We start from the raw sequence: 14,006 nt of genomic DNA, 5'->3' as shown, positions 1-14,006 counted from the left end.
AAACAGAGATCAAAACCACAATGAGGTCTTCACCTCACACTTCACACACACTTTTTGACGACTATCATCAAAAAGTCTACAAATTGGGGACTTCTCAGTGGTCGAGCAGCTAAGACTCCAAACTCCAATGCAGCAGTCCCGGGTCTGATCTCTGGTCAGGGAACTCAGTCTCGCAGGCTGCAGCTGAGGATCCCAGATATCACAAAGAAGATGGAAGATCCTGTCTGCCGCCACTAAGACTCAGCACTGTCAAATAAATTAATAAATGTTAACAATAAAAAAAGTTTACAAGAAACAAATGGAGAGGGATGTGGAGAAAAGGGAAGCCTCGTATACTGTTGGTGGGAATGTAACCATGTCACTATGGAAAACAGTATGGAGGTGCCTTAAAAAAACTAAAAATAGAACTACCATATGATCCATAAATTCTACAGAAAAAATACATGTACCCCAATGATCATAGCAGCAATATTTACAATAGCCAAAGACACAGAAGCAACTCAAGTGCCCATCAGTAGACAACTGGATTAAGAAAATATGATGCATGGAACTTCCCTGTTGGTCCAGTGGTTAAAAATCCACCTGTCAGTGCAGGGGACATGGACCTGAACCCTTGTGGGACAATCCCATGTGCCACAACTACTGCGCCCAGGTGTGACAACTACTGAAGCCTGCACTCTGGAGCCTGTGCGCCACAGCGAGAGAAGCCACTGCAATGAGACGCCTGTGCGCCGTAACTGAAGAGTAGCCCCCACGTGCTTGCTGCAGCTAGAGGAAGTCCACATGCAGCAACAAAGTCCCAGGGCAGCCAGAAAATGAAAAAACAGAAGATGTGATACATTACACACACACACACATACACTCTCATACAACGGAGTATTACTCAGCCATGGAGAAGGATGAAATACTACCATTGGCAGCAATGTGGATGGACCTGGAGAATATTATGCTCACTGAAATAAGCCAGAAAAAGAAAGACAAATGCTACATAATATTACTTAAATGTAAAAAAAAAATACAAATGAATGTACAGTATATACAAAATGGACTCATAAACATCAATGTGTGGAAAACAAATCTGTAGTGACCAAAGGGGAGAGAGACAGGTTGAAAGGGAGGAATTAGGGGGATGAGATTAACAGATAAAAACTACTATATATTAATGAGCTAAGCAACAAAGATATACTCTATAGCACAGTGAATTATACTGATTATCTTGTAATAACTTATAATGGTACACAATCTGCAAATACACTAGATCATTATGCTGTGCACCTAAAACACAATATTGTAAATCAACCATACTTTAATAAAAATAAAATAATATTTTTTGAATAAATAGTGTCATAAAGAGAATGGTGTTAGTTTACAACATTAAGCCTCTCTGAGGTGATCTTTTGCAAATGGTATGGTTAGGAAAAATTTTCTTCATTGAATGATGAATAATTATTATTTTTTTAAATCAATGCTATAAATATAAAGAAGGAAAGAAAAATAGATATCAAAAGAAAAAACACACAAGAAAAACACCACCCATGAAGCAGATGAAAATCATAGTTAAACAGTTAGCTATATACTTACATTTTAATTACCTCTATAACACAAGACAAATAAAGCAGAGATACAGAAACTTGATGAAGCTATAGCAAAAAGAAAAAAGAAATTAAAGATGAATTGACAGGTCAGAGAAGTAAAAGAAAAAAATAAACACCACTGAAATGAAGACCAAATGGAAGCAGAAGAAAAAACAGGCACTGCTAAAAAAAGAGTACACACAGGACATGATTGAAAGAAAATTTTCAAAGGGAATGAACAGACCAAAAAGGTTTTTAGAGAAAAAAATAAATTATGAAAGAAAATGACAGAAAATACAAATGATAGAGGATGATAAGCCAAGATGAATCAACAAACACAAGCATACCTGGTGGTTTAAAAGAATTTTAAAAAAATGAAAGAACTGAAAAACTGTTCTCCATATAATTCAAGTAAATTTTCCAGAAATGAAAGAAAAATGTAAACTAGAGATTAAAATAATATAGCACATCCAGGAAAGAGACATGGACGCATCAACACTAAGACATATTCCAGTACTAGACTGCCAAAAGGGTAGTGAGACCAAAAAAATCAATCATCTCTAAGAAGAAAAAAAACCCAGGCAGCCCTCAGAACCTCTACAGCAAACAGTGAACAGCCTAAAACATCAGCCAGAAAAGAAAGTGAGACTGAGGAATTTCTTACCCGGCCAATTTGTCATTTAGGATAAACTCTGCGTAAAGACAGTTTTAAAATGTAAGAACCTAGGAAACTGGTTTCCCATTAGCTCTTCTAAAAAATTTTAAAAAGTTAACTTCAGCCAAAGAATACTATACAGAAACAAAATAGACTGAAGGGAAGTAATGAAATCACTTAGTATTTTAATAATCTGCATATAGAAGAGAAAGTAACAGCTATAGACAACAACAACACAGAAATTACATATTTATCAAGAGGTAAGAGAGGAAAAAGGCAAACCTCATTTAAAATTGGAAAGGAAAATAATCTAAGTATATAGTAGGAATAAATTATAAGTATTTTTAAAAATACAAAGGTGACATCAAGAAAAATAACCAATTATTATGATATGCTGAGAAAGAAGGTAGAAAGGCAGAAAAATGAACTACACCAACTATCACTACACTGGGAATTAGAAAATGTTGGCTAATAAAATAGAGATCCAAGTAATATAAACTATAGTTATAAATAGTACCAGTGAATTCAAACTCTATACCTTTTGAATTACTAAAAACTCATTCTAAACAGGAAGAAAATGTTAATCTCATGTTTATTGGCTCACACAAAGATTGTATAGTAACATATTTTTAGGAACAAAAACAGTAACAAATACTATGATGGCAGAATTAAGACCAAACATAGCCCTAAAGTCAATGAATGAAAGTGAGCTTAATAATTCTTAAGAGAAAAGACAACTGATTCACAAAGTGAAATCTAAGACTTCAAAATACATCTAAAGAAGTGTCTCAAAAAATGGTGAAAAGAGAAAGATAGTTAAAAGTATGCTAAGGAAAAAAAAAAGTATGGTCCGAAAGAAATAGAGCTTCTCCGGTGGCTCAGAGGTAAGGAATCTGACCACAATGCAGGAGACACAGAAGACACGGACGTCATCCCTGGGTTGGGAAGATCCCCTGGAGAAGGGAATGGTAACCCACTCCAGTATTCTTGCCTGGAGAATTTCATGGACAGAGGAGCCTGGCCAGTTACAATCCATGGGGTTGCAAAGAGTTGGACAGGACTACAGTGACTTGGCACACACACACACAGCAGAAATTAATACAACACTGTAAATGAACTATACTTCAATAAAGTTTTTTTTAAATTTTAGTTAAAATTAAAGAAATAGTTGTTGGGATATTACACAGGATTAAATTTAGAGTATCAAATGAAAGAATTAACTAATTTGATAATACAGGTATTTTATAATAATAAGGAGTATAATCCCAAATGAAGATTTAACAGTAAGATTAAGATTTATGCTCCCAGTACTATGATGGTTTAGATATTCTAAAACCCCTTTCCTTTTCAAACACCTAAAAATTGTAATGCAGAGTACATCATGAGAAATGCCAGGCTGAAAGAAGCACAAGCTGGAATCAGGATTGCAGGGAGAAGTATCAATAATCTCAGATATGCAGATGACACCACCCTTACAGCAGAAAGTGAAGACGAACTAAAGAGCCTCTTGATGAATGTGAAAGAGGCAAGTGAAAAAGCTGGCTTAAAACTCAACATTAAAAAAAAACCCAAAAAAACCTCAACATTCAGAAAACTAAAATCATGGCATCCAGTCCCATCACTTCATGGAAAATACATGGGGAAACAATGGAAACAGTGAGACTATTTTTGGGGGCTCCAAAATCACTGCAGATGGTGACTGCAGCCATGAAATTAAAAGACACTTGTTCCTTGGAAGAAAAGCCATAACCAACCTAGACAGCATATTAAAAAGCAGAGACATTACTTTGTCAACAAAGGTCCATCTAGTCAAAGCTATGATTTTTCCAGTAGTCATGTATGGATGTGAGAGTTGGACTATAAAGAAAGCTGAGTGCAGAAGAATTGATGCTTTTGAATTGTGGTGTTGGAGAAAACTCTTGAGAGTCCCTTGGACTGCAAGGAGATCAAACCAGTCCATCCTAAAGGAAATCAGTCCTGAATATTCATTGGAAGGACTGATGCTGAAGCTGAAACTCCAATACTTTGGCCACCTGATGTAAAGAACTGACCCACTGGAAAAGACCCTGATGCTGGAAAAGATTGAAGGCAGGAGGAGAAGCAGACGACAGAGAAGGAGATGGCTGGATGGCATCACCAACTCGATCGACTTGAGTTTGAGCAAGCTCTGGGAGTTGGTGATGGACAGGGAAGCCTGGAGTGCTGCAGTCCATGGGGTGGCAAAGAGTTGGACACGACTGAGCGACTAAACTGAACTATAATAATTAAATACTATATTTTATTATAAAATGTAGAGCTGGCCTGAAGAAAAGTAAAAAAACTTTACAATGACCAGAAACAAGAAAGAAAGTCAAACCCAGAGTAACAAGTTAGTGATAAGGCTATAGGCCACATTGAAGGAGCCTGCAGACACCACCAACAGGGAACCTGAAGACTTACCAGTCAAGCAGAGCAATAGATATATACAAAGTGAACAGTGGAAGTGAGGATCCTAAACAAAAGGTGAGCCTAAGAAAGCTACAACGTAAGTGAAAATGGGAAAGGACTGACAATAGAAAGAGAGTTACAAGCAAAAGGAAACTAATGGGAAGTAGATTTATACATGTTTGGTCAACTGCTTTGCCACAAGGGCACAAAGGTAATTTACGGAAAAGAATATATAGAGACTTTTCTACAAATGGTGCTGAATAACCGGATATCAGAGTAAAAGAAATCTGAACCTAGAACTCTCATCTCACCCCATATAAAAAAAATTAATTTGAGGTGAAAAATGTATCAAAACACAAAAGTTAAAACTATAAAGCTTTCAATACAAAACACAGGAGACCATATCTGTGATCTTGGGGTAAGAAAAGACTTACTGCTGACAACATAAAAAGCACTACAATAAACTATTGTATAGCCCAGGGAACTCTACTTTTTCAATATGTAATATATATATCCACTCTTTTTAGACTCTTTTCCCACATAGGGCATTACAGTGTACTGAGCAGAGTGCCCGGTCTGCAGGTAGATTTATCGTAGTGCTTTTTATGTTGTCAGCAGTAAGTCTTTCCTTACCCCACAGATATGGTCTCCTATGGTGGCTCAGATGGTAAAGAATCTGCCTGCAATGAAGGAAACTGGGTTTGATACATGGATTGTGAACCCCTAGCAAAGGGAATGGCTACCCACTCCAGTCATCTTGCCTGAAAAATTCCATGGACAGAGGAACCTGGTGGGCTACAATCCATGAGGTTGCAGAGTCAGACACAACCAAGCAACTAACACACACACACACACACACACACACACACACACACCTGAATCACTTTGCACTACAGCAGAAACACAACACTGTAAATCAATTATATTCCAATAAAAATGAATTTTAAAAAACCACTACAGTATAAGAACTGGATAAATTGGATTTTATTAAAATTAAAAATTTCTATTTATCAAGGGATATCATGAACAAAATTAAAAGGCATGGGTAGAGGACTTTTCTGGAGGTCCAGTGGTTAAGACTCCATGCTTCCACTGCACGGGGCATGGCTTTGATTCCTGGTTGGGGAACTAAGACTCCACATGCTGTGCGGCACAGCCAAAAAGTAAAATAAAAGGTAAGGTACAGACTAGGTGAAAATATTCATAACTCACATATGTGACAAAGGTCATTTATTCAGAATAGGAAAAGAACTCCTTCAAATCAGTGATAAAAAGAAAACACAGGTAAAGCATTAGTATAAGAAATATCTATCTCATGTAGAGAGACAGACAGCAAATAAGCACAGGGAAAGATATCAACATCATTAGCCATTCAGTTCAGTTCAGTTCAGTTGCTCAGTCGTGTCCGACTCTTCGCAACCCCATGAATCGCAGCACGCCAGGCCTCCCTGTCCATCACCAACTCCCGGAGTTTACTCAAACTCATGTCCAATGAGTTGGTGATGCCACCCAGCCATCTCATCCTCTGTTGTCCCTTATTAGCCGTTAGGAAGACACAAATTAAAATACAATAAGCTGCTTCTTGAAGATCTATTAATTGTGAGTAGCTAAAATGATATAAGCTGACAATATCAAATGTTAGCAAAGACTTCAAGCATAGAGAACTCTCATATATTGCTGATGGGTTGGGAAAAAAGTTGAGCAGTTTGGCAGTTTTCTTACAAAGTTAAACAGATACCTACCCTAAAACCCTCCAAGAGAATTGAAAGCATGTCCAAAAAAGGACTTGTAGGAATGTTAATACCATCTTTATTATAAGAATCCTAAATTAGAACCAACACAAATGTCCATCATTAAGTTAATAAATACCTAACACTCATAGATCAAAAGAATGTACATGAATCTCAAAAACATGTTGAACAAGAGAAGTCAAATACATATAAACTATATTCCACTCAAAACAAGTTCCAAAAGAAAGAAATGTAAGCTATGGTACCAAAAGGGATTAGAACCCTTTCAATGTATATAGTATTCCATGGTCCCATTTTGAGGAGGGATGAATAGAGCAGAGACAGAGAGAAAGAAATTGTTGGGCAGAGGGAGGGCTCTTCCTTAGTGCCGAATGTCAATCAATAAATCAACATTTTAACAACCACATGTCAAAAATTATTTTGAGCAATAATTATCTATGGATGCTAAATCCAAGAGGAAAAAATGAATAAGGAGAAATATATTTTTATGTCTTAACATTTCTTGTTAGCTGTTTGCTAAATAGGCAACAACTGAGAGAGGGGAAAATAATAACTATATATAGAGAAACTACAATACTTCGACTAGCAATGAAAATTAATACTACCAGTGAGGGGCTGACAGATACAGTGTGGCTACAAAAGCAATACCCTGGCAAGGGCAGGACCTTGATCTCATATACTAATCCAAAAAGGACTTATCTAAATCCTGTCATGAGAAAACATTAAAATTGGGACATTCTATAAAATAAACAGCCCTATATTCTTAAAAGGGGCTTCCCAGGTACCACTAGTGGTAAAGAATCTGCCTGTCAATGCAGGAGATGTAACAGATGCCGGTTTGATCCCTGGGTCAGGAAGATCCCCTGGAGGAGGGGATGGCAACCCATTCCAGTATTCTTGCCTGGAGAATCCCATGGACATAGGAGCCTGGCAGGCCACAGTCCACACAGTCACACAGAGTCGGACATGACTCAAGCGACTTAGCACCCATATTGTTAAAAAAAAAACAAAACAAAACACTAGTGTCACGAAAGGCTGTGGAAATGTCCTACATTAAAGGAAAGAGATATCATTAAATGCAAAAATTGATCTGGGACTGGATCTTGTGCTAAAAGAAAAAAATGCTATAAGGATATTACTAGTACCAGTGACAACTGATGTGTAGATTAAGGGCTTCCCCAAATGGCTTAGCAGGTAAAGAATCTGCCTGCAATGCAGTGGACACAGGAAATGCAGGTTCAATCACTGGGTCAGGAAGATCCCCTGCAGGAGGGCATGGTAACTCATTCCAGTATTCTTGCCTGAAAAATCCAATGGACAGAGGAGCCTGGAGGGCTACAGTCCAAAGGGTTGCAAAGAGTTAGACACAACTGAATGACTACGCACACATGTAAGCATACCGCCCCATGTAGATTAAAGAATTATACAGAAGTTAAATTTCCTAAATTTGATAAATATACTGTGGTTATGTTAGAGAATATCTGTGCTCTTAAAAAATACATACTACACTGAAATATTCCAGGTTAAAGGATCATGATATATATAACCTACTCTCAACTGGTTCAGGAAAAAAAATAAACCCATGTATGTAGAGAGAGAGAGGAAAAGGAGAGAGAACTAAAAAAGTAAAACTTAAGTGGAAAAGGTTTATAATTAAACTAGGTAAAAGGTATATGAAAGTTATTTCTATACTTTTCATAATAACTTTTCTTTAAGTTAAAATTACTTCAAAATAAAAAGTTAAAAAAACTAAGCATCAGATAACAATAAAAAAGTACATTCTGGTGACAGCAGTCAGATCTCTGGTTATCTAACTCAGGGGGAAGGTGTTGACTAAAAAGCAGCCTCTTCTGGGAAATGGAATTATTTTATATGCTGACTGACATGCCTGAAAACACAGAGGTATACATACAGCAGAATCCACTGAACTGTATATTTAAAACCTGTGCATTTTATTAAATTTAACTATACTTAAATAATGTTAAAGCCATTAAGGAGATGTAAGGCTTGGCATGGGGAGAAAATCAATGATCAAAACTTATAATCATCAGCCTACCTAAAAATGAATCAGATACTGCCCATGTAACCTGGAAAACGCTAAACCAAACAGTTTTGTCAATTCTCCCTAAAAGAATTTACCCACTATTTAGGTTTCTTAAAATTCCCAGAAATTAAGATTACCTGATTATTAAAAAAAAAAAAATTTCAATTGACAAATACATTGAGAAATAAGCTATCATGAACAACAATAACAACGAAAGGGAAGATGAGCCTTCAAAGGACTTCAGATAATATAAGTCTGTTCTAGATATTTTCAGAAATAAGAGATGGAATTAAAACATGGCAAGAAAAGGGATACCAACAACATACCAGGCAGACAGAAATTGGATAAACTATCTGACATTAGGAACAGAAAACAAAATGCTCCTATTCTTCAATTTCAAGACTGGAAAGGACTGACTGTTCTTTGACATTAGTCAGCTAATCTCTATAAACTACACTCTGAAATTCAGCAAGTTCTTAAATAATCCTGCTTTTTAAAAGTCTACAGACTTCCCCCAAACCAGACACAATACCAACTTTCCACTTTGTTTAGAGAGCCAGTCTAAGAAGCACAAGAAGTCTAAGAAGTCTAAGTCTTCCTTGCTTAAGTAAGTAAGTAAGTTAAATCGCTTGGTCATGTATGACTCTTTGCGACCCCGTGGGCTGTAGCCCAAGCAAGTAGTAAATTCAGTTTCCTTGTTTTAGACATACTGCATGGGTTTCGGTTGCCAGTACTTTGAGTGATGTCTCTTTCTTAAGAGAAAGCAGTAGATTAACTTAACAGTGAAACATAACAAAAGTTAACAAAACTATGGCTAAACAAAAATATCCAACTGAAGCAGAGAAATTTAAAGTAAGAAAATACAAAAAATGCAATAAAGGATATGTGAGACACTGAGAAAGGTCCAATGGATATAACCGGCGGCATGGAGAAGGAAATGGCAACCTACTCCAGTATTCCTGCCTGGAAAATCCCATGGACAGAGGACCCTGGTAGGCTACAGTCCATGGGGTCACAGAGAGTCAGACACAACTGAGTGACTTCACTTTCACTTTTCACTTTCAAGGAATATTAAGAAGGAGCAAAAATAGTAGTTGAAGAGATAACAACTGAGAATTATGCAGAGCTAATGAATGACATCAGTCCACAGATTAAGAAGCATAAATGCAAAGAAAACCACACTTAGGCACATCATAGTCAAATTTTGGAGAGCTGAGTAAAGAAAAAACAAAAACAGCAAGGGGAAGAGAAAGACAACTTATAATAGCACCAAAAATATTAAACACCTAGGGGGAAAAGATAATTTATAGCAGCACCAAAAATATTAAATAGCTAGGAATAAATTTAATTATATGTGAAAAATTATATACTAAAAACTATAAAATTTTATCAAGGGAATTCCCTGACAGCCCAGTGGTTAGGACTCCCTGCTCTCACGGTCATGAAGTTTGACCCCTCACTTGGAAACTAAAATCCCAGAAGCCATGCATGGTGTAGCCAAAAAACAGTAACAAACAACAAACAAAAGAACTCAAAATACTTTATTGAAACAGAAATTAAATAAGGGCAAGATGATATAATAATTGAGGTGAAAGTAAAAGTAGAACAACCAAAGAAATGGAAGAATAATTCACATTCATGGACTAAAATACTCCCTATTGTAAAGATATCAATTCTCCCCAAACTGACCTGTATATGCAAAACAATCCTATTCACAATCCTAGCAACTTTTTTGTGAAAACTGAATAATGAGTTGTAGAATTTAAGGGCAATGCAGAGAGTCAACAATACAAAAAGCAATTTTGAAAAAAGAATAGGGTTGAAAAACTTATACTAAAGTATCTATTATACAGTTATAGTAATTAAGAAGTATGGTACTGTCACAAAGATTGGCAATCGTTCAAACAGAAAAAAAGAATCTACACCTACATGGTCCCATATGGTAGCCACTAAACATATGTAGCTATTTAAATAAATTAAAATTAGTTAAAATAAAAAATTCAGTCCTTTTGAGCACTTGCCACATTTCAACATCTCAGCAGCCAGCTATTAAATTGAACAGTACATATACTAACATTTCCATCATGGCAGAAAGTTCTATTCAACAGCACTTATAATAGAGAGATACACATAAAACTACTTGATTTATAACAAACGTGACACTCTAGTGCAGTGGGGGAAAGCTGGTCTTTTTAATAAATTGTGATGGTGCAATTTTATGTTCATATATGAAAATTAAATAAATAACCTATTAATCCACCATCACCTCTACCTTACACCCAAGGTCCCCAACCTCTGGGATTTAATGCCTATATGGTCTGATGTGGAGTTGATGTAATAATAATAGAAATAAAGTACACAACAAATGCAGGGCTCTTGAATCATCCCAAAACCATTCCCTCCCGCTACCACCACGTTCCATGTAAAAACTGTCCTCCATGACAGTGGTCCCTGGTGCCAAAAAAAGTTGGGGCCACTATCTTACACCATATATAAAAATCAATTCCAAGCAGACTGCAGGGAATTCCCTAGCAGTTCACTGATTGGGACTCTGAGCTTTCATTGCCAAGGGCCTGGCTTCAATCCCTGGTCCAGGAGCTAAGCTCCTGCAAGTCAAGCAGCCAAACAAACCAGCAAAAAAACCAAGTAGACTGTCATTCTAAATGTAAAAACATAAGACAAAGAAGTTTTTAGACGAAAACACAGGAAAGTAACTTCACAACCTTGTAGTCGACAAAATTGTGTCAGTCATAAAACACAATACCAGTAAAGAATACTTAACAGGAAATTAAATTTGAGAATGTCTGCTTATCAAGGCATCATTAAGAGAGTGTAAAGGCAAGCCATAGCCAGAGAAAAATCATTTCCAACACAGATACCTGACAAAAGACTCATCCAGAATATAAATCTGGTAAGTCTCTACAAAATGGTAAGAAAAAGGGAGGCAGATAACCCAGCAGAAAAATGGGTAAGACACAAACAAGCACTTAACAGAAGAGGATATCAGAACGGCTAATAAGCATATGAAAAGCTGTTAAGCTTCGTTTACCATCAGAAAAATGTACATGAAAATTCAGTGGGTATCACTATATTCCTACAAGAACACCACAATGAAATTCCAGATAAGCAAAACGAGGCATTGGTGGTACAAATGGAACTCTTACACACTGTGGACACAGGTATGAAACAGTAAAACCACTTTGAAAAATGTATGGCCGAGTTACGGGTTAAACTGTAACCCCAAAATTCACATGTTGAAGTCTTAGCACCCAGTCCCTCAAAATGTGACCTGATTTGGAAACAGAGTCACTGCCTGTGTAATCCGGTCATTAAGGTGGGCCTGAATCCAATTATGACTGATGTCTTTATAAGATGGGAAATTTTTGACACAAATAGAAGGAAGATGATGTGAAAAGACATTGGAAGAAGATATCCAACAAAAAGCCAAGAAGAGAGACCTGGAACAGATTCTCCTCTCACAGTTCTGAGAAGCAATCAACTCTGCCAACATCTTGATTTTGGAATTCTAGACTCAAGAACTGTGAAAACAGTAAGTTTCAGTTGTTTAACCATTCCCCAACCCCCACTCAATACTTCATTTTGATAGTACTGACAGATTGACACAGGTGGCATCTACTTAGTGGAATATATGCATATTTATAACCCAATGATTCCTCTTCTTGATATATGCACAATAAAAATGTGTATATATTTTTACCAAAAGAATAGTCTAAGAATGTTCACAGCACTGTTATCTTTAAAGGCCTCAAACTAGAAACAACCCAGTGCTCATCAACAGTACAATGAATAAATAAATTATGGTATATTTACCCAATGGAATTTTATATAGCAATGGGAATGAACCAGTTACAACTACGTGCAACAATACTGAAGGATCCTGTAGTGATGGAGAATGAGAAAAGTCAGACACAAAAGAGTACAAATGGATGATTCAGTCCAGTTCAGTTCAGTTGTTCAGTCATGTCCGACTCTTTGCAACCCCACTGACTGCAGCACTCCAGGCCTCTCTGTCCATAGCCAACTCCCGGAGTTTACCCAAACTTATGTCCATTGGATGATTATAATAATACAGTTGAACATGTAAAAGTAATGTGTGGCATAATAAGTCAGGATGGTGATTACATTTGGAAAGGAGGGAGCCAACAGGGATTGGGAGAGGGCAAAAGGAAGGTTTCTGGGATGCGGGTGATGTTCTACTTTGTGATTTTGGTGAATGACTATCTTCAAGTTGTATGTTTATGATCTGCACATGCTTTTCCATATATTTTATTCATCATTTAAAAAGTTCTTTAAAAACTGAGTATGTGAGTAAATAGATTAGAACAGTTCAATCATATATATGAGAGATTTTTAAAAACAACCATAATGTAACACAGATAATGAGACATTAATGGAAGCATAGGATAAAGAGAAAAGGTCAAGTATAAGTCTAACTGGAGTAGCAGAAGAAGATACTGAAGAGAATGGGTGAGAATCAATATTTGAATACTGAAAATTTCCCAGAATCAACATGACACAAATTCCACATTAAAAATGTATAATACCAACCAGGATAAATAAAAAGCCAATCATAGTGCAACTGCAGTACTCCAAAGACAAAGAGAAAACTTAAAATCAGATACAGATATAAGATAGATGATTTATAAAGGCATGAAAAATAGATCAATTTCTGTTTTTTGGAAAATTCTCACGTAAAAGCCAAAAAGAGTAATATGATGAACACACTATAATACCACTCAAATGTTCACATTGTTACTATTTTGGCTGACCCCTCAAAGTTTCTCTAAACAAATACATGCCTTTCCCTTTTGGGAAAATGCAGAAAATGGGCTTTCGATAGCAGGATTCTTTATTCCCAAATTCTTTATCATGCATTTCACAGGAACCAAAACATTATTCTGTTCAACTATAACACCATCACTGTATCTATAATTTGATAACATCACTCTAATAATAGAGTCCAGTTGAAGTTTTCCCAGTTAACCCAAAAATGTCCTCTAAAGCTTTTCTTCCTACTTATTCAGGATCTAGCTATTATTTCATGATCCAGTTTAAAAAAAAAAATCAAATCAATGGGAAGACTATGTATACACAAAAAATTTTTTTCATTGTTGTTCAGTCGCTCAGTCACATCTGACTCTTTGCTACTGAACAACAATGAAAAAATTACACACACTTGACAGATTAATCATTTTACCATGTCTTGAAAAAAGTACTTACCTGCCATCTCTTCTCAGGGCAAAAGTGATGCCATCTTTCTGGAAAGGAAGCAGCTTTGCTCTTAGTTTGTCAGGCAAAAAATCCAGGTGTTTATAAGATTCACTTGTCGAACAAGAAATTTGAGGTGTAAGAGACTTTTTTATGTTATGACCTCTGGACATGATGATCCTAAAAACAAAACAAAACAAAAATCACAAGGGGGAGGGGTGAAGGAAATAGATATTACTAAGTGTATTAGAAAATTAAAGATAAATAATAATATTACTTATTAGTAGTCTTGATATACCAGATATAAACTGGTTAAATTGTGTTCT

At 36.2% G+C, this 14,006-nt stretch overlaps 1 protein-coding gene across 4 annotated transcripts in view; it reads right to left on the bottom strand.

Annotated features, from left to right (window-relative positions):
- Positions 1 to 14,006, bottom strand: part of ZRANB3 (zinc finger RANBP2-type containing 3) — a 285,930-nt gene that overhangs the window by 246,108 nt on the left and 25,816 nt on the right. For all 4 annotated transcript variants that reach the window (XM_061135065.1, XM_061135066.1, XM_061135064.1 and 1 more), the window contains exon 2: positions 13,693 to 13,860. In XM_061135065.1, the coding sequence (XP_060991048.1) occupies positions 13,693 to 13,853 (161 nt within the window). In that variant the 5' untranslated portion in view covers positions 13,854 to 13,860. The remainder of the gene's footprint in view (positions 1 to 13,692; positions 13,861 to 14,006) is intronic.

This window comes from Dama dama, chromosome 33, assembly GCF_033118175.1.
Source record: "Dama dama isolate Ldn47 chromosome 33, ASM3311817v1, whole genome shotgun sequence".
Classification (NCBI taxonomy): Eukaryota; Metazoa; Chordata; class Mammalia; order Artiodactyla; family Cervidae; genus Dama; species Dama dama.
The sequence above is the reverse complement of the archived record's forward strand: the minus strand, read 5'-3'. Positions and strand labels throughout refer to the sequence as shown.